The sequence below is a fragment of the Ochotona princeps genome, chromosome 32, assembly GCF_030435755.1.
Source record: "Ochotona princeps isolate mOchPri1 chromosome 32, mOchPri1.hap1, whole genome shotgun sequence".
Taxonomy (NCBI): Eukaryota; Metazoa; Chordata; class Mammalia; order Lagomorpha; family Ochotonidae; genus Ochotona; species Ochotona princeps.
The window spans coordinates 7,867,088-7,891,604 of record NC_080863.1 but is presented as its reverse complement, the minus strand read 5'-3'; the positions used below and the strand labels follow the sequence as shown (position 1 = coordinate 7,891,604).

General features: G+C 50.0%; 1 protein-coding gene across 5 annotated transcripts in view; it reads right to left on the bottom strand.

The window, feature by feature from the left end:
• Nucleotides 1-24,517, bottom strand: part of SRPK2 (SRSF protein kinase 2) — a 170,810-nt gene that overhangs the window by 143,182 nt on the left and 3,111 nt on the right. The window contains exons 1-2 of one of the 5 annotated variants that reach the window (XM_004591361.2): nt 22,121-22,164; nt 21,938-21,992 (exon numbers count right to left, since the gene is read on the bottom strand). The exons of 3 other annotated variants lie outside the window; for them this stretch is intronic. In XM_004591361.2, coding sequence (XP_004591418.2) covers nt 21,938-21,992; nt 22,121-22,136 — 71 coding nt within the window. In that variant the 5' untranslated portion in view covers nt 22,137-22,164. Of the gene's footprint in view, nt 1-21,937; nt 21,994-22,120; nt 22,165-24,517 lie in introns of those variants that run through there. One more of the 5 variants, XM_058657420.1, reaches the window with a different exon arrangement.

The window sequence follows — 24,517 nt, the reverse complement described above, 5'->3', positions numbered from 1 at the left end:
ATGGCTCTAAGTACTGGGGGTCAGCACCAATGCTCACAGGGGATGCTGGCGTCACAGGCTAAGGCTTCACCCACTGTGTCACAACACAGGCTCCTCCCTGTCCAAATGTTTTCTTGACTGATAAGCACTCAACTATGACCCACTCTGGAAATGTCTGAGACTGTCATCCAGAATGTGACCATATTTGGAAGCGAATAATCAGGGCTAGATGAGTTTATGGGGATGAAGATACCAGAATCTAGCTCTTATTCACCTCACAGGAGAAAGAGTTGTCAGCGGGCATCTGGAGAGACTCTCATCAAAACCTGACCACGCCGGCACCCTCGCCACGCCGGCACCCTCGCCACGCCGGCACCCTCGCCACGCCGGCACCCTCGCCACGCCGGCACCCCGATCTCAGTCTTCGAGCTTCCACAGCTGAGGGGAATGGAGCCCCGCTGCTTAGGTCGCCCATTCTACAGTATTAAGTTGAGGCATCTGGGACAGCCTAAAAGCAAAGCTCAGCTTATCCCACTTGCATTTCCTAAAATTGAATCAACTTGTACTTCTTAGGGTCCTTTACCTCATGTCAGGAGTTTTACTATTTCCATTTCTTTTTTTTAAAGATTTTTTTATTTCAAAGGTTTACAGACAGGAAGAGAAACAAAGATCTTCCATCAACTGGTTCACTCCCCAAATGGCCACAACCACTGAAACTAAGCAGATCCTCAACCAGGAGCCAGGAGCCAGGAGCCTCTTCCAGAGCTGAAGTGAGTCCAGGGTCCCACCCCGCACTGCTTCCCCAGGCCACAGAAAGGGAGTTGGAAGTGGAGCAGCTGGGACACAAACCAGAGCTCATGTGAGATGCCGCCGCCGGCAGGCACAGGACTAGCCAGTTGAGTCATTACAATAGCTTCGCACTATTTCCAATTTCAACTTCCTATTTTCATATTTCAACTCCCTTCAGTCCGAAAAATCAGCAATTCAAACCATGTCTCTAAGTCCCAAGTGCAAACTGCTACAATAGCCTTAACTTTTTTTCTCCTAAGACATTCAGCCTGAAACAGCCTGCGCAGTGTGTCAAACAATCTTACTAACAAGCAGGCAGTCCAAACAGCACATCAAGAACTTCCCACCCTTCCCCACCCCAGCCTGCTTACACCCCTACCACTGCAGAAGACATACTGGATTCCAAAGAGGTAGGGCCAAAGAATCTTTGGCCTGAGATTTGAAAATCTGGACCTATAGTTATGGTTCAACTGGCCAATCCTCCCCCTTCAAGCACCAGTTCATATCCCGGCTGCTCCACTTCCCATCCAGCTCCCTGCTTATTGACTTGGAAAGCAGTGTTGGATGGCCCAAAGCCTTGGAACCCGGCACCTACAAGGGAGACACAGAAGCTGCTCCTGGTTCCTGGCTTCAGATCGGCATAGCTCTGGTCATTGCAGGTACTTGGAGTGAACCAGCAAACAGAAACTCTTTCTCTGTTTTCTCCTCCTCTCTGTAAATCTGCATTTCAAGTAAAAATAAACTTCTTTAGAAACTTAAGATTTGAAAACCTACCGGTACAAGAAAAGGTCCCTCATAACTATACAACTTTCCTGGATCCCTGATCTCGCCTCCTCACACCCTCTTCCCACCAAATCCTACTCGTCAGAGATCCCTTCCAGAATGAGCCTCACTCTCACTTGACTCCACACCTCTGTTCACCTGCTGCGCTTCTGACTGGCAACTCCTGCATGCTCCCCTAATCCCGTCTTTCTGCTTCCACACACAGCTCAACGTCACAGTTGGCCTGGATGTGGGAAAGCAGACACCCTTTCAGGAAGAGCGGAGGACAATGATATGGGATATACGGGAGAACAGACGGTGCAACAGAGCCAAAAAGGATGCCAAAGGAACAAACTGCTTCGCTAAAGTAGAGATACAAATGACTCTCATACACTCAAAATGTGCCAGGAGCCCAGCATCAAAGCCTAGTGGCTAAAGTCCTCACCTTGCACACACTGGGATCCCATATAGGCACCGGTTCTAAATCTGGCAGTCCCACTTCCCATCCAGCTCCCTGCTTACAGCCTGGGAAAGCAGTCGAGGACGGCCCAAACAAAGCCTTGGGACCCTGCACTAGTGCAGGAGACCCAGAAGTAGATCCTGGCTCTTGGCTTCGGTTCAGCTCAGCTCCGTCTGTTGCGGCCACTTGGAGAGGAAATATCGGACAGAAGATCTTCCTCCCTCTGTCCTCCTCTGCAAATCTGACATTACAAAAAAAAATATTTTTAAAAATTGTGCCAGGGGTTCTGACAATTTGTTTCTAAGTTCAAACCAGCTCTCAAAGTAGTCTGCAACTAGGATAAGTACAAAAGTCAACTGTTCAGACAGGGTTAAGAGTCCAAGGAGAACCCTGCATGGAACCCTTGAATGCCAAAGGGCACATGTATGTAGAAATGTGTCCTTGAGGTGAATATGGAATTTTGGCTGTAATGGAATCAGAAAAGGACAGGGTAAAGAGCAGCAATCTGCAGCCATGCGCACATTCGGCCAGTCTCTTGAGCAAAGATCTGACACAACCCTCAGTTCCCCGACACCCCCGACGTGTGCACCTGGTCAGCAGGTAGGGCTTCAGCACTGTGCCCAACGTCATCAAGACCACCCAACGCCGACCAGCCCATGTCTTTCTCTAGCTAACAGCTCTTAGTTCTATTTTTCAACATCATTCTCATCACAAGTGGTCCAACACTTTCTAGGCATTGAAACGCATATGGGATCTGTAGGAACCGTTCAATTCTGTCATGTTAACAGACACATAGGCCGCAGCTAGACAATATGAATGTGATGCTATTTCAAAACGTAATGGACACTGAAATCTCAAGCCCAACTGACTCTGGTATTAAAGAAATTTTCCCATTAGTAGAAAATGTAAAACTGATCTTATCTCACAGAAGACAAGCTATCTTTGGCCAGCAAGCTACGGTCTGCTCACTCCTACTGCACACCTTCACTTCAAAAGTTAAAACTGCTCTATTTTCTGTATTTCCAGTACACTGAGATTAACTTTATCTTCAAGTCTCTGCAGCGGCACAGCTGTGTCATGGCCTCTGGGAAATGACCACTCGAGCATGTCTCTTCTTACTCCCATTCAGTTTCACCCACAATCCAAATTCAAGGAGAAAAAAAGCCTTGCTTATCTATTCTGATTGAAAATACTGAAGCGGGGCCGGCGGCATGGCCTAGCGGCTAAAGTTCTCGCCTTGAAAGCCCCGGGATCCCATATGGGCGCCGCTTCTGGTCCCGGCAGCTCCACTTCCCATCCAGCTCCCTGCTTGTGGCCTGGGAAAGCAGTCGAGGATGGCCCAATGCATTGGGACCCTGCACCCGTGTGGGAGACCTGCAGGAGGTTCCAGGTTCCCGGCATCGGATCGGCGCGCACCGGCTTGTTGCGGCTCACTTGGGGAGTGAATCATCGGATGGAGGATCTTCCTCTCTGTCTCTCCTCCTCTGTGTATATCTGGCTGTAATGAAATGAATAAATCTTAAAAAACAAAGAACAAAGACAACCACTGTACTGAGTCTGACGTCAGAGCGGTCTGTTACGACAAACCTAAACTCAGGCCAAGATCCTCTCCCCACACATAGATTCAAAGACAAAGGGCAGAAGCAGTTCTCATTATTTATTTAAAAGACTGATTTAATTATCTGAAGGTCTGAGTCACAGAAAACAGAGACCTTCCATCCACTGGTTCACTCCCCAAGACAGCACAACAGCAGAACTGAGCCAGACCAAAGCCAGAATTCTGGAGCTTCCCTGGCCTCTCCCACAGGGTGGTGGTGGCAGGGCCCAAGCACTTGGAAGTGAAGCAGCCAGGGCACCAACCCAGCATGCCCACATGGAATGCTGGCATGGTAAACAGTGGCTCTACTCACTATGCCACAATGCCAGTTCTTAAATAGTAAATTTGAAGAGGCTGTACTTACTTACTGGAAAGACAAGAGAGAAAGGTGCTATGGACAGCTGACATCAGAACAGCCCCTGAATGAACACTACAGCAAAACGGATGCCAGTCAAACCTGGAAACAACTGGCAGTACACGCCAACGGGGACAGTCACAGAAAGCTATATAATCCAAACCCAGAAGTGGGCAAGGGGGAAATCGAGATAAGAATTCGAATAATTAACAAATGTTAGAAAAGAACAGCCTTATTAAAACAGATGCAGTCAGTACTGAAGTTGAAGAACTAACTGTGAATTGACAAACTCTAAAGTGCATAAAAGAATGCTGCCTAATTCAGGGCAAGCCTCCGGAGAGACTGCGGGCAGCAACAAGCAGGGCTGGTAGGCCATCCAGATGATTTCTCAGTCAACTCCTGCGGGCTTCGGCAAGAACACGTGTAAGTAACCCCCATGATTATGGAGATATCAACTACTAACTTGACACAAAAAACCTGCAACTACCAAGTTAACACAAAAAACCTGCATAACCAATCAATAGCTAGGATCATATTAAATGGGAAAATTGCCAGGTTTTTCCCCTATGGTCCGGAGAAGACAAAAGACGCCCAATTCACCACTTTCCTTCAACATGTTGCCAGAAATCCTAACCGGGCCAGTTAAAACAGAGAGACAAACAACCTGGGAAAGAGGAAGTCCTTGTTTGCAAATGGCATGGTCTTTTTCATGGCAGACCCTTAAGAAGACACCAATGGGCCCGGCGGCGTGGCCTAGCGGCTACAGTCCTCACCTTGAACGCACCGGGATCCCATGTGGGCGCCGGTTCTAATCCCGGCAGCTCCACTTCCCATCCAGCTCCCTGCTTGTGGCCTGGGAAAGCAGTTGAGGACGGCCCAAAACTTTGGGATCCTGCACCCGCGTGGGAGACCTGGAAGATCTTCCTCTCTGTCTCTCCTCCTCTCTGTATATCTGACTTTGTAATAAAATAAATAAATCTTTAAAAAAAAAAAAAGACTAACCAACAATTTTGAAAACTAATAATTTGGTTCAGTAACACTGCAGGTCACAAAGTCAAAATGACAGATCAGGAGGGTGGCACAGTGGGTAACCCTGCCTGCGACACCAGAATCATGTATGGGTTCTGGTTTGACTTGCGGCTGTTCCACTTCTGACCCGGGTCCCTACTAATTTGCCTAGGAAAGCATCAGATGGCCCAAGACTTCAGGTCCCTGCACTCACACGGGAGAACCAGGAGAAGCGCCAGCGCCTGGCTTCACCTGGCACAGCTGATACTTCTATTGCCATGATACGCCCGGTGCCACGACACACCTGAGCTTTCCAAAAGAGGCAGGGCAATGGGTGATAACTCGAACTCTGCCAACTCCACCACTCTGGATATTCAGTTAAACCCACCCTCAAACCCCCCGTGTCATCTAAAGGAATTATCGAGAACCTGCTGGAGGACAGCTCCTCCTGAGCGTGTACTTTTGCCCCCATGTAAATCTTACGTCTCTGCTGACCATCTTGATCCTCAAACGCTCTCCCCCATCAGCGTAAGAACCTAAATCCAACAATCTCATAGCAAAAGCATCAACGCCGTTCTTCGCGGAACTAGGAAACAATCCTGAAAATCACACGGACCACAAAAGACCTCAAACTATCAAAGCCATCTCCAGCAAAAAAGGAACAAAGCTGGAGCAGCAAGTCGGGAAACATCAGGATATCTGCAAAGCTACAGCAGTCACAACAGCATGGTAACCGCTAGAAAGCAAACATACCGACCAAGACAGCACAGAAGCAACCCCACTCATTTACAGCCAGTGGGTTTTTGCCGAAAGAGCAAAGAACATACAACGGCGAAAGGGCAGTCCTGGGGAAACTGTTAGTTACTGAACACACTTAAAGTTCTTACATTATTACGCGCAGTTAATTCCGCAGCCAAGTTCTTTTACCGTGAGCCGAAAACGCGAGACGCAACGAGGTATTCCAGCAGGGCAGGAACATGACGATGGTGGTGGAAGAGCTGTGGAACAGCGATGAGAAACTGGGGCTCTTTATATTCAGGTGAGCTCGCAAGCTGTGGGGGGCGGGGGCTGGGAGGGCTTGAGGGCAGGCCCCGAGGGATTGGTGCCTGCAGGTAATTGCCTAAGGATGACTGGTAAGTGGGCGGAGTTGGGGGAGGAGCTGGGTAGATTGGGAGTGGGATCCTCAGGTGAAATGCCTGGTTACACCTGATTGGTGAATGGATGGACCTGCGGGACTTCCGGCAGCTGTGAGGAGGAGGAGATGGTGCCAGGTCCAGGGTGGTAGTCTTAGTCTCCATGACGACCTTCAAACCACTCCCCACAGAAACTGGATATACATACTTAAAAGAATGAAAACTAGCCTTCTCCTGCTCACCGTGTACAAAAATAAACTCAACCAAATGAAGACCAACTTAAGTGAGGCCGGCACAGGGGCACAGCAGTCTAACCCTCTGCCTACAGTGCTGGCATCCCACGTGCATGTGTCGGGCGCTCCACTTCTGGTCCAGCTCACTACCTATGGCCTGGGGAAGCAGAAGAGGATGCACCTATACCCATGTGAGAGACCTGGAAGTAGCTAACTCCTGGTTCCTGGCTTCCTAACAGCTCAGCTCTGGCTGTTGCTGCCAATTAGGGAGTGAACCAGCAGGTGGAAGATCTCTTCTACCTTTCTCTCTAAATCTGCCTCCCAACTATCAATAAATAAAACGTGAAAAACAAAGAAAATATTTGCAAACTCTGCACCAGACATGCAAAAAGTCAAATAACCCAACTTAAAAATAAACCAAAGATTTGCATATACATTTCTCCAAAGATTCAGATGGACAAGATACAAATGTTGACCATCACTCACCACTAGGAAAACGCAAAGCAGTACCACCTCAGCCCAGTCACACTGACATTTACCCAAAAGTCTTGACTTTACAAAGGAAGAGGAACCCTTAAGTCTTGTTAGTGGAAGTACAGCCATTAAGGAAAATAGCAGGAAGGCTCTTCAAAAACTAACCATAGAATCAGCATGCAATCCATTAACCTGGGTATACACCCAAAAAAATACCAGCTGTTGTGGGTGTGATAAAAAGTCAGCCACTTCCCATCCAGCTCCTTGCTTGTGGTCTGGGAAGGCAGTCAAGAACCGCCCAAAGCTTTGGGATCCTGCACCCACGTAGGAGACCCAGAAGAAGCTCCTGGCTTCGGACTGGAGCTTCAGCCGTTGTGGCCACCTGGGGAGTGAATGAAAGGAAGGAAGATCTTCCTCTCTGTATATCTGACTTTCAGATAAAAATACTATTGGTGTTGTCTCGGCTGCCCCTGCTGACCACCTGTTAAGTCCCCTGGCACAGTAGGAACCTATGGTTCGGGTTTTCCTTCCCCACTGATCATATGCTAATCAAGGGCTTTTAAGTTCCTGGATGTAGTGGGAATCTATGTTAGGGTTTTTTCCTTCTTTCCTTGATCTTTAGGTCCCTCCTCTGTGATGCAATTCCTACCTTAACTGATTCAAGACTAAGATGAGGATTGTAATAGGAATGTGTTACTGATTGATATGTGCCGTCTACTGAGAACTTCCTGACCACAGGATTAGGACGGCTGATATCCTGCCTCAAGGTGAAACAATTGGCAAAACTACCCTTAGGAATGCCTGCTTGACCAGGTGTGAAAAGTCAGTGCCAGAGTTTGTGCAGGCTTCTGTATAAACAAAGAGGACAGCCTTCTTGCATTGTCCAGTATGATCCTGAAATTGTAGTGGTCCATTTATTTTCTCTTATGCCTACTCCACGCACCCTTCTCGAGTTCTGAACTCAGCTGGAGCTGGACTCGGGCAGACACTAACCAGCACTCAAGAGAGCCGGGTGTGGGAGCAGATTCTGTGGGGGATATGTGGGATCACCCCTAGAGGACTGTAATATCTGCAGGTCTGCTCAAGAGCTGGGGGTGGTGATGGACCAAACTCGGCATGACCATGGAACTCACCGACACTCGAGTACAGGGGTGTTTGGGAATAGTCCCGTCCGGTCCAGGCTGACACAGCTACAGGCACACCCAAGAACTGAGTTTGTGGCAGACCAGACCACAACATCCACCAATGCACACCAAATGCTCTACAAAACTCCCCTTACCACAATTAACCTCCCTCAGTCCCACACGGCCCAACACTTTAACACTGCATTTCATTCTAGATCATGCTTGGTTTATAACTTGCCCGTGTCTGCGAATAGGTTTTAAATCCCTCACTGCTACTAATTAGCTGGGCAATTCTACGCACTGCCTTAACAGAGGTTCAATTTTCTCATCAGTAAGAGGAAAGGGCCAGATTAAGTAATTACTAAGGAATTCCCAGTTCTAAAGTTCCCAAGCATGACTCTTCCTCATCTCTGCAAAGGGCCTGGAGTTGGCAGAGTTCTGACGCCCAAGTGTACAACCTCAAAACAAACAAAACAAACCTTCCACATTTCTGTGCTTCAGTTTCTCATTTCAAACTTGAGACTAACAGCACGATCTGCTAGAATTCTTTCAGTGGGTGTGGGGTGGTGCTTTATTCGAAGCAGCTTTAATGAGATATAATTCATTTACACAGTGCACAATGCGCAGCAGGCAGCTGGCCCACATGCCCCACCAGCCAGCTGACGCTGCACGCCAGCCCCACTCCTCACTCCAGCCGCCCGCTGCTATACCCAGGTTCGGACATCCCTGACATCACCAGGGGTCTCAAGTCGATGCAAACGCACAGGGCAGTTTGTTCAGGCCAGCCTGGCTCCCAGCCGTCACCCCAGCCCAGCGGCATGCGGAGCAGCAGGAGCAGCAGCAGCAGGAAAAAAAAAAAGGTTGGACAACACAAGGTTTTTATACATTTTAGGATTCCACAGTCATGATTGGTCAGTTGAAACAGTACAAACTGGTGAGCAAGTCCTATCTAAGACCAGGTACCTCCTTCCTGGAGAGCGCTCTGCCTGCGCCACCTGCCAGGTGTCACGCAGACTGTCAGGCCTGGAGACCACACAGCCCCCAGCCAAGCGAGCAAGGCAGAAATCACAAAAGCAGAAAACACTAAGGTTTCTCACTACTGATGCAGACCCTGGGCCGCAGCAACAGTTCAGTGACTGGGTTCCTGCCGCGGGGGAGCTGGACTGAGCGCCCAGCGTCGGTCTCCACTGGGAACCAAACGCAGGGATGGAGAGTGAACCCACAGGTGGGTGTGCCCGGTATCAACCTAATAACTTTTTTTAAAGTGAATTTATTTGAAAGTCACAGACAGTGACATAGAAAGGGAGAGAGACAAAACCATCTTCCACTCACTGGTGGGCTCCCCCAATGGCTGTAACGGTCAGGGCCGGGCCAGACCAAGGCCAGGAGCCAGGAAAGCCATCCAGGTCTCCCTTGTACTTGGGCCACACTGCTGAATTTCTGGGGTGAGGGCGCTACACGGGAAGCAGAGCAGCCCCTAACAGGATGCCACCTTAACCCACCACACAACACTAGCCCCTCAAATCATTTTTTTAAAAACCTAGAGTGTAGGGGCCAGCACTGTGACAGCCTGGATTAAGCCACCACCTGGGACTGCAGCACCCTGAGTGCCAGTTCAAGTTCTGGCTGCTCCGTTTCCAATCCAGTTTCCTAACACACCCGGGAAAGCAGCACATAAGAACACTGTCATGCACATCAGAGACCCAGCGGCATCACTGCTCACCCAAAAAGCCGGAATTCCCTAACATGACTGTAACGGTCCTTCCTCATTTCAGCCCGCTCACTCCCGACGGCAGCCTGGCCCGGCCCGGCCACTGCAGCCATTCAGGGAATGACAGAGGACACAGACCTGGCGTGATAACTCACCCGGCTAATCCTCCACCTCCAAGCACCAGGATCTCACACAGGCACCGGTTCTAATCCCGGCTGCTCCACCTCCAATCTTGCTCCCTGCTTATAGTCTGGGAAAGCAGAGGACGGCCCAAAGCCTTGGGACCCCTGCACCCACATGGGAAACCCAGCAGCAGCTCCTAGCTCCTGGCTTCAGATCACTGCAGCTCCAATCACTAAAGTCACTTGGGGAACAAACTGGCAGATGGAAGATCTTTCCTCTCTCTCTCCTCCTCTCCTTCTCCTCTGTAAATCAATTTTTTTGTGTGAAAACTGGAAAAGTTTAGGCAAGTTTAAATACATTTTAATTGTATCAAAGTTTTTTGATGTTTTGAGATGTTCTGTAAAATTTACCAGGGCTAAGACGTTACCAATTACTTATTCAACTTTGCTAACATATTCGTAACAGTATAAAAGTATAATGGACACTGCTTTAAATTTTTTAAAAATCGAAGATTTTTAAAATTATTTAACTACATATTTAATGTGTGGAAATTTTTGAAACCTCACCTGGTATAAAAGTTGAATGTACAGTTTTGAAAAGTTCCAAAAATCCACCTCTCACACTGGCACGATGGCTAATGGCTAATCCTTTCCTTGCAAGCTCCAGGATCCCCTATGGGTACTGGTCTCAGTTGCCTCACTTCCCACCCAGCTCCTACTTACAGCCCGAGAAGGCACTGGAAGATGGCCCAGTGTTCTGGGACACCGCACTCATGCAGGAGACCAGGATGAAGCTCCTGGCTCCTGGCTCCTGGCGTCTAACTGGCTCAGCTCCAGCCATTGCGACCATTTGGAGAGTGAAACAGTGGAGGGAAGATTTTCTTTCTGTCTCTCCTTCACTTCTATGTAAATCTGCCTTTACAACCAAACTAAAAAAATGTTAATTAAAAAAAAACAACTTGGGCCCAGCACAGTAGCCTCACAGCTAAAGTCCACACCTTACACACACTGGGATCCCATATAGGCGCCGCTTCTAATCTCAGCAGCCCTGCTTCCCATCCAGCTCCCTGCTTGTTGCCTGAGAAAGCAGTCGAGGACGGCCCAAAGCCTTGGGACCTTGCACCATGTGGGAGACCAGGAAGAAAAGAAGATCCGGGCTCCTGGCTTCAGATCAGCATAGCTCCGGCTGATGTGGCCGCTTGGGGAGTGAATACTTGGACAGAAGATCTTCATCTCCGTCTCTTCTCCTCTCTGCATATCGACTTTCCAAAAAAATAAAACAAATCTTTTTAAAAAATCTTTAAAGAGAACAGCTTTCCTTAGTTAATAATGAAAAAACTATATGAATGGTTATATTCCCAGGACCCTCAATGGTTCAGGATGGACTAAACGGTATTAAATTACCTTGAACTTCATGACACTTACACTGTGAAATATTTTATTGTTATCTTAGTTACATTTTTCCATTAAAATTTCAAAGCTTCCTCACGTGATTGATAGCATTTTTTTTAAAAAAGAGTAAGAATACAGCACAAATAGTCACATGCTCAAACTTAAGCCAAGGTCTTTTCCCAGGAAGTATCCCTCCAAGAGATAAAACCCTGAACACTGAAGTCTTTTGAAAGCTTATAACGAACTGTTCTCTCAATTATCTCCTTTTTTTACATCAAAGCACAAAAGACAAGAAGAGACGAACAGCAAAAGAACGCTGGATTTGGTGACAAGGAAGAAAACACCCTGCATGAAACAAAAGAAGTCGCTGCCGGAGAGATGTGGCGTTCCACGACCAGGCTGGAACCGCGTGGAACCGTAAAGAAACCTGGAAAGCCTGAAATCACACTGAAACAGTACTCGTGAGCAAGGCTGGAGACATCAACCCAGTAAGATCACTTTAAAGGCAGCAAGCACTTTAATGTTTTAATTTTTGAAATTACTACCCAAGTTTAATGACTTCCCCAATACCACATACAAGTTTAGTTTAAATTGTTTCTCATTATGTATTTCATAAGTACAGTTTGGGGAGCCAGTGCTACCCTTTCCTGGGGGAAGAACATAACCCTGGGGGTGCTATGACACCCTGACTGCAACCTCTCCAACCCTTGATCTCTTTTAGAAACACTATCCGCCATGTTAATAACAGAAAAAAAATTTTTTTAAGATTTATTTATTTTTATTGCAAAGTCAGATATACAGAAAGAAGAGACAGAAAGGTCTCCCACCTGCTGATTCACTCCCCAACAGGCCACAACAGCCGGAGCTGCACTGATCCAAACCCAGGAGCCAGGAGCCTCTTCTGGGTCTCCCACGTGGGAGCAGTTTCCCAAGGAATTGGGCCGTCCTTGACTGCTTTCCCAAGTCACAAGCAGGGAGCTGGATGGGAAGTGGAGCAGCCGGGATTAGAACCAGTGCCCACTGGGATCCTGGTGCATCCAAGGCAAGGACTTCAGCCGCTAAGCTACCGCACTGGACCGCCCCCATCATTTCACTCCTGAAATGGCGACAGGTACTTTAGCACAGAACTGAATCAGAAGGACATGACCGGGCGCCCAAGCTGTTGCAGTATTACTGCCTGTAAGACTCCACCTATTCTAAGCAAGTCTGCAATGCAGAAGAAGATATTTACAAATATCTAATAATGTAGAAAATGAGAAACAATTTTTTTCTACCGCTAGGAGCATGTTTAAGCTAAATAATTAAAACAAGGTAAATAGTGGAAGAAAGCAGAATGTTGTAGTCATTAACTAGTTATGAAAGATGGGTAAGGACATGAAAAAGACGTATAAGAAGGCACCATAGAAAACTCCATGAGATGACAGAAGGAACAAGAACACAGCCCGAGAGCAGATGGACAGGACACAAACCACGCAGCCATGGGTTAAGAGTGCGCACCCTGCGTGCCAGTCAGGAACCTAAGTTTGGGTTTTCCTTCTTCATATATTTCTATACATTCTCATTAATTCTAAATGTGCTACAAAACATTGTTAAAACCAAAAAAAAAATTAAATTTTTAATGTGTTTGAAATTCAGATTCTTCAGGTTTCCTTAATCTACTGATTCAATATGATTCCGTTATTTAAAAAAAAAAAAAAAAAAAGCCCAAGAAAAATAAGAGAGGGATTTGAAAATACATTGAGTATGCAAAAATAGCACCCCCAAAACCTGGAAACAGACAGGCACTGAAGCCAGCAGGCAGGACACCCGTGTCCCACAGCGGCGTATCTGGGCTCCAGCTTTGGCGCTGGTTCGTGGCAGCTGAGTCCAGGAGGGCACGGGCTGCTCCTTCGGATCAGTGGGTTCCCGACATTCAGGCCAAGCTCTGGACTGGGTTCCCCGCTCCTGGCTCCCAACCTCGATTCTGGCCACTGTGCGCATTCACAGAGTGAACAAGTTGGGGGGGCATCTGGGGCAAGGGAGGGGACATGCTCTCTAATAAATGTTTTTTTAATACAGGCATCTGAAAACAGTAATAATAAAGTATGTATGAGAGATGTGAGAATCCTTACCAAAAGTAAAATGTACTCAAAACTGTACCTAAGGGAACAGAACCGGGGCTGGCATGGAGGTGCAGCAAGTTTCAAGCCGCAGCCTGCGCGCCAGCCTCTGAGTATCTGTCCGTGTCCTGGTCGCTCCACGGCTCAGGGAGCTCCCTGATAACGGCCTGGGGAAGCAGCGAGGATGGCCCACGTTCCTGGTTCCTGCCACCCATGCTGGAGACCCAGAGGCTCCTGCTGCTGCGCTGGGCCTGGCTCTGCCAGGCTGCTGAGGGAGCGAACCGGCAAACAGATCTCGGTCTTTCTCTGTTCCAAATAAATAAGCTTTTTAAAACAGAAATGATACGTCAGTAGAGAGAGAACAAGAACCAGGGTAGGAACATTCAAGAAGTCAACACATTCAAGAATAGGGTGGAAAGCAAGTAGAGCCAGGGCAATCAAACTATCAAGAAAGAATTAAGTAGTAGTCACCAAAAAAGCCTGCAGGTGGAAAATAAGCCAACTTTCCTGAACACCTGCCACAGGACACAGCCCTTGGCCAGATGTTTGCACAGCGAGGGGTTTTGGACCTTCCAGACATAACTTGGTACCTCCATCACATACGAGTACTAGTAACAGCCCAGCAAGGTCCAGACAGCAATCCAGCAGGTAAACACACAACCTCCGACCCTCCCATCCCGTCTCCTCCAGCCAAAGCACCCTGCACTCTCACCCCACTGCTTCCTGCCGATCCCAACTCCCATTCCCACCTGCATTTTCAAGCAACATTTCTACTGGCTCCTTGACATCCACATTTTTTTAAAGATTTATTATTTTTTTATTTAAAAAGCACAGTGACTAAATGAAGAAAGATGCCGTAACCACCAGGGGTAGGCCCTCGCGTAAGCCAGGAGCTCCCTCCCAGGTGCCACGTGCCTGAGGAGCCCACAGACCTGGGCCCTGCTCCCCACTGCTTTCCCAGCTGCACCAGCAGGAGACTGGATGGCAAGTACAGCAACCAAGACGCACACGGAGTGCCCGGCAACACAAGCGACTTACTCATCGTGTACCGCAGTCCCAGCCCTGCCACCCACCCTCGCTTCTCAAGAATCTTCCCCTCCACTTTGTCCAACACACACACACACACACACACACACACACACACACACACACACACACACAAAACCTTGTTCAACAAGCAATCTTTTCACAACAACCCTGTCTTCCCCAGACAATGCAGACACGGCCGCGGGGCTGCTTTGGCACCAAGACTGTCCCAGCTGTGGTCTGCAGAACCAGAGGCCAAGGTCAGGGCTGGCCTCACTGACTCTCCTCCCCCAGAGTCCCAGCGGTAATCACATTCTTCTTGAAACACTTGATTCTCTTGGTTTGTGTGAAACAATTTTCTCCTTGTTCTCCCAGTCCTCTGTGGCTTCTCCTTTAACCAACCTACCTGTGGCCTTCTCTTCACAGTCAGCACCTTCAGGCAGTTCCCACCTCCAGCTCCCTCCCAACCCTCAGTGCACAGCCACCACGGCCCAGCGCAGAGCTCCGGCTGCACACACGGACTCAACAGCTCCAGGCCGAAGGTGCCCAGAGCCCAGGACAGCCCGGCCAGAGCATCGCCATTGCTCTTTACCCCTGCACTCCCCAGCACCACTCACAAATGTAGTGGGTCCAGAATCCTGGGATCCACCCCGACCCTCATTCACATGACCCCACTCCCACCACGCGTACCCTTACAGCCATCAGGTCTCCCGCAGCTCTGAGGCACGATCTGCTGTCTGTATTGCACCCACAAGGGAAACCTGAAGAAAGTTTCTGGCTCCTGGCTTCACATCAGCCAAACTCCAGCCATTCGGGGAGTCAAACAGCAGATGGAAGACTTCTGTTTCTCTCTCCTTCGCTCTATAACTCTACCTTTCAAATAATAAAACTTTTCTTTAAAAATATTTATTTTTATTGGAGAGTGAGATATACAGAGGAGGAGACAGAGAAGATCTTCCACGCGCTGATTCACTCCCCAAGTGACTACAACAGACCCAAGCTGAGCCAATTCAAATCCAGGAACCAGGAGCTTCTTCCAGGTCTCCTGCGCGAGTGCAGGGTCCCAAAGCTTTGGGCCATCCTCAACTGTTTTCCCAGGCCACAGGCAGAGAGCTGGATGGAGCTGCCAGGGTTTGAACTGGTGCCCATATGGGATCCCAGTGTGTGCAAGGCAAGGACTTTAGTCACTAGGCTACCACGCCAGGCCCCAATAAAATAAAACTTTTAAACAAAATTTTAAGTAATCTCACATGCACAGAGTGTATGCAATAACTCAATTTAGGGCCCGGCGGCATCGCCTAGCAGCTAAAGGCCTCGTCTTGAACGTGCTGGGATCCCATGTGGGCACTGGTTCTAATCCCGGCAGCTCCACTTCCCATCCAGCTCCCTGCTTGTGGCCTGGGAAAGCAGTTGAGGACGGCCCAAAGCTTTGGGACCCTGCACCTGCATGGGAGACCCGGAAGAGGTTCCTGTTTCCTGGCTTCGGATCGGCACAGCACCAGCCATTGTGGTTCACTTGGGGAGTGAATCATCGGACAGAAGATCTTCCTCTCTGTCTCTCCTCCTCTCTGGATATCTGACTTTGTAATAAAAATAAATAAATCTTTATTAAAAAAAAACTCAATTTAACAAAAACAGACACAAGTTAAAAAGATAATATTCCAAAACAAATGAGAAGCTCCCACCAATACTTTAAAAATGTATTAATATATTTGACAGGCAGAAGAACAAAGAAAGATCATCTACTTCTTGGCTCAGCCCCACAAACGGCCGCAACAGCTAACTGTGGCCCAGGCCAAAGCCAGGAGGTTCGCTCTGCTCTCCCACCTGGGTGGCAGGGGCCCAAGCCCCCGGGCCCCCCGCTGCCTCCCCGGATACATCAGCAAAAAGCTGGATCAGAAATTACCAACAGGCACCCCAATCAATATTCCACTACGGGATGCTGGCACCGCCAGCACTGGCTTGACTCACTAAAGCCTGCCTCTATCAACTATTCTATACTGTACACATTTGCAACTAATACCATAATATTTACTTCTATCAATTAAAAGAAAATCCTGTTTAAATAACAATGCTAATATTTAAAATAAAAAACGCTCTCCTTCTGAAGCCTTCCGATCTACGCTAGTCTCACAGCTGCCTGGAACTCCCACACTGCACACTGGACGCCGGGGGTTGAGGCCTGACTCCACTTCTGAAGCAGCTGCCTGCTCTCACACACCTCGGGAAGCAGCGTCCATCACTCACCAGGAGACCAGACCTGGCCCAGCCATGGCTGTGGCAGGCATCTGGGGAGTGGCCAAGCCGACCCATCTCTCTGTCATGCTACTCTGCCTTTCAAATTGTCTTTGGAAACTAAGCCAATCTTACAGTGCTCACTGCACTGTCCTACAAAGATTCGCTTACAAAAGCCTCCCCCTTTTTGCTAGTCTTGAGTTTTATTTATCATACAGCATCCTACATCAGCCCAGCACCAGGCTATCTGCGTCACATATACTTACATGCCTCCGGCATGCTAAAAGTACTTGAACAAGAAATCCAAAACAGGTGACCATCTTGTAGGAGTGGTACTCCAAAAACACGGGTGTGTGAGCCCGAGTGTATTCTTCAGCAAGGGCTGCCGCATTTCCAACAACTGCACAAACTTACACAACTGCATCCAACCATGTCATCTGTGACTGAGCGACCGAATGCCGCCAATCCCAAGCCTATCACCTCCTGCGGCAGTCGGAATCCAAACTGCACAACAGGTGTAAAAGGGGCCCACCTTGTGGCACAGCACGAAAAGCCACTGCCTGAAATGTTGGCACCCTGTACGGGCGCCAGCAGTCTGGGATGCACCACTTGCAATCCAATTCTCCAAAGGCAGCTGGAATGACCCAGCTGTTTGGGACTCGCACACACCGGAGTGCGATGAAGCTCTTGGCTCCTGGGTTCAGTCTGGCCACACCACAGCAGCTGCAGCCACCCGGGAGCGAACCAGCAGCATGGAAGATCTCTGTACCCACCCACCCCCAATTCATCCAAATAAATAAGTCTTAATTTAAAAAACAGATGAGCAGTACTCTGTGGTGATGAAGCAGCAGTGCAGCCTGCCTGTCAATGACTACACTAATCTACACAAGTGATCACATTGGACAGAACTACACACAAAGCACAGCAATGTACAACCCGCAACGTTTTTCTTGAGTTAATAACACTGTGTTAACTGTGTCCTTGCCAGTGCCCTGATCTGAGAATGTTGTATGGTTAATAAGCTATCACAACTGCGAGAGGCTGAAGGAACTACATTTGCAACTTCTTGTAAGTAAAATTACCTGTGAATTTAAATTTCTAACAATCCACTTTAAAAATAATACATTTAGGGACCAGCATGGTAGCCTAGCAGCTAAAGTTCTCACCTTGCACATGCCAGAATCCCATACGGGTATAAGTTCATGTCCCAGCTGCCCCACTTCCCATCCAGCTCCCTGCTTGTGGCCTGGGAAAGCAGTAGATGGCCCAAAGCCTTGGGACCCTGCACCTGTGTGGCAGAATTAGAAGAGCTCCTGGCTTTGGATCGACGCAGCTCCAGCTGTTGTAGCCGTTTGGGGAGTGAACCATCAGATGGAAGATCTTCCTCTCTGTACCTGACTTTCCAATAAAAAATAAATTAATAAATACAAAAAAAATACATTTAATCAAACAGTGGAAACAATCCACATGTCCAACAATAGACAAATTAATAAACAAAACGTGGTCTGTCAACACAATGGACTATTACTTGGCAATGTAAGAAATGAAGTAACAGCACATGCTGCAATGTGGATGAACCTTGGAAACATCATGCCAAGTCAAAGAAACCAGATGCCAAGGCAAATACTCCAGGGTTCCACTGGCATGAGATGGTCAGAGCAGGAAAGTCCCTAGGAAGGGAAGTGTGCTTGCGGATGCCAAGGCTAGGACTAAGACCTGGGCAGTGACCACTACACAAATATGGGGTTTCTTTGTGAGGCAGGGAAAATGTCATGAAATTAGGTAATGATGATAACTGCACAACCTCATGAATACACTACAAACTTGTGATCTGTACACTTTAAAAGGTACACTTTATGGTACGTGAATTATGTCTCAATAAAAGTTACAAGAAAAGGAGCAATAAACGAAACAGACCATAAAAAGGTTAGCTATATGCACTCACAGGCCCTGAAACAAAAACCTATCCTAATCTGATTTCCACAAGTCTTCAGGTTCACCCTTCCTGACAGTAACTCCTGCCCTGCTGCCAGTTACACCGGCACCTGGCCTAGCCGGCAGGCACACAGGCCACCAGCATCCCATACCCGAGCCCCCTGGCTCTGCAGCTCAGCTGCCAGCAAGTGATGGCTACAGTCGCTGGGTCTGCGCTGCCCACATGGGAAACCCGACATAAATTCCCAGGATCCATGGTTGGCCCCTACAGGTATACAGGGCCAAGCTGGGTCTGCGCTGCCCACATGGGAAACCCGACATAAATTCCCAGGATCCATGGTTGGCCTGGCCCCATCCCGGCCCCTACAGGTATACAGGGCCAAGCGTGGGTGGCTTGTCACTATTTTTCTCTCTCTCTCTCACCTCAAAAAAATAGTTAGCAACTATCACAATTTAACAGGATTCATTTTTTAAAGATTTAAGTATTTGAAAGAGTTGGTAAGAGAGGAGGGACAGAGAGCCCAACCATCCACTGGTTCACCCTCCAAACGGCCACAACGGCCAGAGCCAAAGCTGACCAAGCCGAAGACACACGGACGGCTTGGGGGCCTGGTACGTGGTTCACTGTCTGGGAGCAGAACAGTGGACAATGGTGCCAGGTCTCAAATCAGGTCTCCAACAGGGCACACTGGCAGCCCAAGAGGCAGAGCAGTTAAGATTAGTGCAATACTAAGATGTTGAGTCAAATGGATAACGATATCTTAAATCTTACTCCTGACAACTACATATTCTGGTATACTTCAGTAGTAGCCTCTAGGAACTGGCTCAACTGATAAAAAGTTCTCAGAACCAAACTGAACTTAAAAAGAATGAACAGTCAGCCTCACATTACCAAAGAATGACAAACAAAAATCACACTGCTTCGAGTTAGGCCCAGCATCACATAATTCAAGTGCATCGATCATGTTAATACAGTTTAAAATGAGACCTACTACCTGCTGAACCTCCTCAGCAGAACTAACCCAAAAGCACCAAGCAAACCCTATCAGAGCTGCCTGGAACATCAGGGACCCATGCGACCAACAGGTTTCAGAAATCCCTGCGTTCTGAATGCCCAGGCCCTCCCACAGGCCTCCCTCCACCATCGCCTCGTGCTCACACGCCCTTCACCACATAGCAGCCCCCTCTCTGAAACACATTTCAGGACATGTACGTCTTCAGGCCCTCCATCCTCATTTCATCGCTTCCTCCTCTTCTGCTTCCAACTGGGGCTCCAATGTCACCTCCTCAGGCTACACCCTGACACCTTCCTTTTCCTCATAGGTAAAATGATAATAACAGCCCTACCTCAAAGGGTTGCCCAAGGGCTGAAGTGCAGGCAACCGGTGTTCAAACCTCCTCCTCCGTTATCTTCACTGCTCAAGGTGTCCATCTGATTCCCTTCCTCTCCGCTAGCCTCCACCGAGGGTCTGCCTCACCAGCAGCTGAGTCTGTCAAAGCTCCAAGGCCATCAGCTAACTGTGATTAAATACACCACAGGGATGTACTGCAGGCAGGCCTAGATTCACAGAATTATGCGAAAACCAGCAATGTCTAGATCCAACAGCTAAGGCCATTTCCTCCTCACTTCCTGTTCTTTCCCTGACATCTGACCACATATCCACAGCGAAAAGAACAGGTAGAGTCAACTCTGAGAGCCAAAGCTTTCTGTAGACATTTGCTGATTCTTTATAAAGTCCCACAGGAACCCAAAGCACACCGTCAGTTAAGTCGCACACTGGAGGGGGAAACACACACTGATTTAGAGCAAACTGCTTCTCTATATGTGCGCGTACATGTTACAGAGGTACTCCAGAGACTGTACAAAATGCAACTAAAGAAATCCTTGCAAGTTTTCCACAATATGCCTTTTTTATGAATGTTCAGCACATCTTGTAGGCATATATTTCAAAAACGTGTTGCATCCAACATTTAATTCCATTTCCAAGGAACTCTCTCAAAATAGCCTCTCTACACATCCATAACCGTCCCTCGAACTAATAACAGGATTTTCCCAGCTTCTTTTTGTTTCCACACATAAAGGGCTACACACGGTAATAAACCAATGTTTTGGCTGAAAACTAGGATGAAAACCAACAACACTCCAGGTCTCCTGCCTGAGCAGCTCCACTTCACAGCTCCCCAGAGGGAAGCCCACGTGTAGGGCTGATGGACTGGCAAGCTGGCACTAACGCATCGCCGAGAAGCAAAACGCCACTCCTTTCAGACTTGCCAAAAAATTTGATGTACCATTTCCCCCAGCAGTTCTCCAAGTGCCCTAAAAGTCCTTTTCCCTCACTCATCCGGGTGAACTTTCAGGAGAGTGTTCCTGAGGCAACACCCACGGTGTGTGCAGCCCTCCAAGCATTTTCTCCGAAGACAACAAACCCACCTGCGGATCCACCACCACCACCACCTGCGCCAGGGACAAGGCCCGGGCGAAGGCGACGAGCACACAGCAGCACTTGGCGGTTGTGGTCAAGAAAGACTCGCCGCCTTCCCCAAAGGACCGCAACAGGCACCGCAGGGAGAGCACCGCTCAAAGCGCAGCGCGAGGCCGCCCATCCGGAAGGGGTCATGACGCTGAAGCCTGGCACATCCGCAAGCCGCGCGGCACGAGGTGGAGGCGCCGCTCTCCAGGAAAAGGGTCCGGGACAGCGGCCCCCACTGCAGGCGGCAGCTGCCGCGTGGTCCAGGACGCACCAGCGCCCCGTGGCTGCGCGGCCGAGCCGCCGGGAACAGGGCCGGGGAGCGCGCGCGCGCACACACCCCCTTCCCAGACCCCGCGTCCCCGGCGCCGCCACCGAGTACTCAAGTCACGCTCGAGCGGAGCAAAAAAAAAAAAAAAAAAAAGTTTGCAAGACGAACCCGAGCGCCGACACGCACGGGTCTCGGAGCTGAACTCGGCGCCAGGCGCACACCCGAGACCAAGCCCTTCTCCACGCCCCGGCTCGCGTCCTAAGTGAGCAGCAAGGCCGCGAGGCCGGGAGGAGGCGGAGGGGAGGACCGCGGCGGCGACGTTTGCACGCCGACCCGCACGCCAGGCTCCTCTTCCTCCCGGCCCCGCCGCCGTCCAGGTGGACGCCGCGCAGCCCTCCGCCTCGGCCCCGCGCGCCAGAGCCTTCCGGGGAACGCCGGGCCTGAGGCTCCCCGGGCCAGTCCGGCGCACGCCCGGCGCCCACTCGCTGCCCGCCGAGACGCGGTCTTTGGGGAAAAGTGGAGGGGGAGGACCCCGCGCACCCCTCCCCCAGGGCCGTCCGCGGGGCGCGCTGGAGTCGAGCGCAGGAGTCCCGGGAGACCAGCCCGCCCGCCGGACCCGGGTGGGTGGGTAGGGAGGGGGACCCCGGCAACTTTGCCTTGCGCTGTCCCCCGGTTGCCCATCACCGCCCTACACACACACACCCTCGGCGGGGCAGAGCTGGGGTGGGGGTGGGGGCCCCAAGACGAGCGCGGCGTGGACTCACTTTTTCGGATGTTTCTCTCTTTTCGGCCTCCGCTTTCGGGCCTGAATGGCCAGCACTAAGGGGAAAAAAAAAAAAAAAAGACACACACACACACACACATATTAACGGTCGGGCCCAGCGGCGTGCGTGCGGCCCGCGAGACGCGGACCGGAGGGCCCCGCGGGGGCGGGAGAGGGAACTCACCTTTCCGGGAACTCATCGCAGCGCCGGCGGCGGCGGGGCGGGGGGCTTGGCAGCGGCCGCGGCGGCGACGCGGGAGCCCGAGCCGAGCCGAGCCGGGCTGCAGCCTCGTCCACACGCTCCGCCAGCCCGAGAGGACGCACCGCGCCTGCGCCGCCGCTGCTCCCGCGGGGACCCAGCAAGACCCGCCCCCGGCCGGCCCCGCCCCCCCGGCGACCCGGCGCGTTTCGGGGTGCGGGTGGGGTGAGGGGAAGAGATGCCAACACCGGGAGCCCCCCCGGTCCCATTCCCCGACACACGCGTGCCCCTCGCCTATTCCCGCCCCGCACACACACACACACACACGCCCTGTGCCGAGTAGTCTGGCGCCCTCGGCCTCGCCCGCCCCAGCCCGCAGGCCCAAGCCTCCGCCTCCTGCGCCCTTGTGGCCGGCCTAGGCCGCCCACCCTGCCCAGCCCCGCGCCCACCGACCCGCCCTTGGCAGCCGCAGCCGGTGCCCTGCGCACCCCGGCCGCTGGCGAGGGCCTCCTCTCCATGCGCCCGTGCCTGGCCGGCTCCTCGGCGGGGCTCGCAGCACCGCTCTTCCCGCGGCCTCGGGTCCCCCCCGGGCTCCTCTACATCCTTGCATCCCCATGGGCGCCGCCGTGTCCTCTCCGGCGGGCGTGGAAGAGGGCAAAGGCCCAAGAGCCTGGAGATCTGCCCCTTGGGTGCGCTGCGTGACCTTGGAGGAGTCGTTTTCTCTCTCCCCACTCCCCTTATGCCTGCCCCCTCGGAATTGCCCAAGTCCAAAAAGGGGGCAGAGGCACGAGGCACCGACGAACGAATTGAAGCCCAGTCCATGAGTAACATGTAGTGGTAACACAAAACAACAACAGTAAGCACTTCTTGTCCTCTAGAAGGCCACCAGTTTAACCAGCTAGGACCTGCCATGGGGTGCGGGGGGACCTCGGACCTCACCACCGCACCTGGCTGACAGTGGCACAAAAGTCATTGGGTGCTCCCAAGTTCATTTAAAGACAACCTGGCCGTTAAGCCTTGCCTTGGTTACACAACTGTAGCCCTAACTAACCCCAACACCTCGTCTTACTCTAAAGATAGTGAACAAAACAACAACAAAAACACTGCTTGGGTTTTCAAGAGCTTTCGTGGTTTCTCGAATTTGAGATTTTCCAGAACATCAACGTTACAAAAACGACGTGAAAAAAATATATAATGAACTGCCCTAGGAACCCAGGATCGCTGATTTTCAAACATCCCGTATTTGCATACTGTAACCCTTTACGCCCAGATATTTCGATGTGTTTCTACTGAGAACAAAGATATTCTCCTACACAGTCAGAATTCCATTATCACACCAAGAAAATGTACCACCACTGCCTAACGAGTGTTTGTAACAATCGGGCTGTAGTTGGGTTTTCAAAATGCCCCTATGTGAGTAGCCTTTTAACTGATTGTTTTAGCTGATGAGTTATTGCGTGTGGGTATTGCATTTGGCTATCTTGATTTTTTTAAGCTCCTGTATTCTAGAATCCCCGGTTTGGTCTGGCATCTTGTTCAATGACAGTCATAGTACATTTAATCTAATCCTTTCTCCATAGGAAAGGTCTTTTTTTTTTTTCTTTGTGTTTAAAAAGTAGTTTACCTCACAATCTACCATGGCACCAAGGCGTGTTAGCCTCTGCCTGTGGCACCAGCATCCCACATGGGCGCCAGTTCAAGTCCAGCTGCGCCACTTCTGATCCAGCTCCCTGCTTATAACCCTGGATAGCAGTGGAGAAAAACCCGAATTCTTAGGTCCCTGCACCCACATGGGAGGCCCCGAGGAGGCTTCTGGTTTCTGGCTTTGGAAGGGTTCAGTTCCAGCCATTTGGGGAGTGTGTCTCAAACAGAAAAATAATTTTAAAAAATAGATTGGAAATTTCCCCAAAAAACATACAAATGGCCAAAATATACAACAAGATTTTCAGCGTCATGAGTGATTAAACAAATGCAAAGCAAAACTACAGTGAGGAGCCCACTGCTGGGACAGAGCAGTTTAACCACCACCCGTAACACAGGTCCCATACGGGAGTTGGTTCGAGTCCCGGCTGCTCCACTTCCAATCTAGTCCCCCCTGGTAATGGCCTGGGAAAACAGCAGAAGGTGGCCCCTGTTGGCCCACATGGGAGACCTGGAAAAGGTTCCTGGCTCCTGACTTTGGCACGGCACAGCCCCAGCTGTTGTGTCCACTTAGGGAGTAAACCAGAGAACAGAAGATTTTTTTCTCTGTGTCTCTACTTCTTTCTCTGTAACTCTGCTTATCAAATAAAGTTACAATGAGATTATACTTCACAGTGAATAGGAGTTCAGTCCTTCAAATATTAGGAACATTGGAACTCTTTGTACATTACGGAGAGGGGT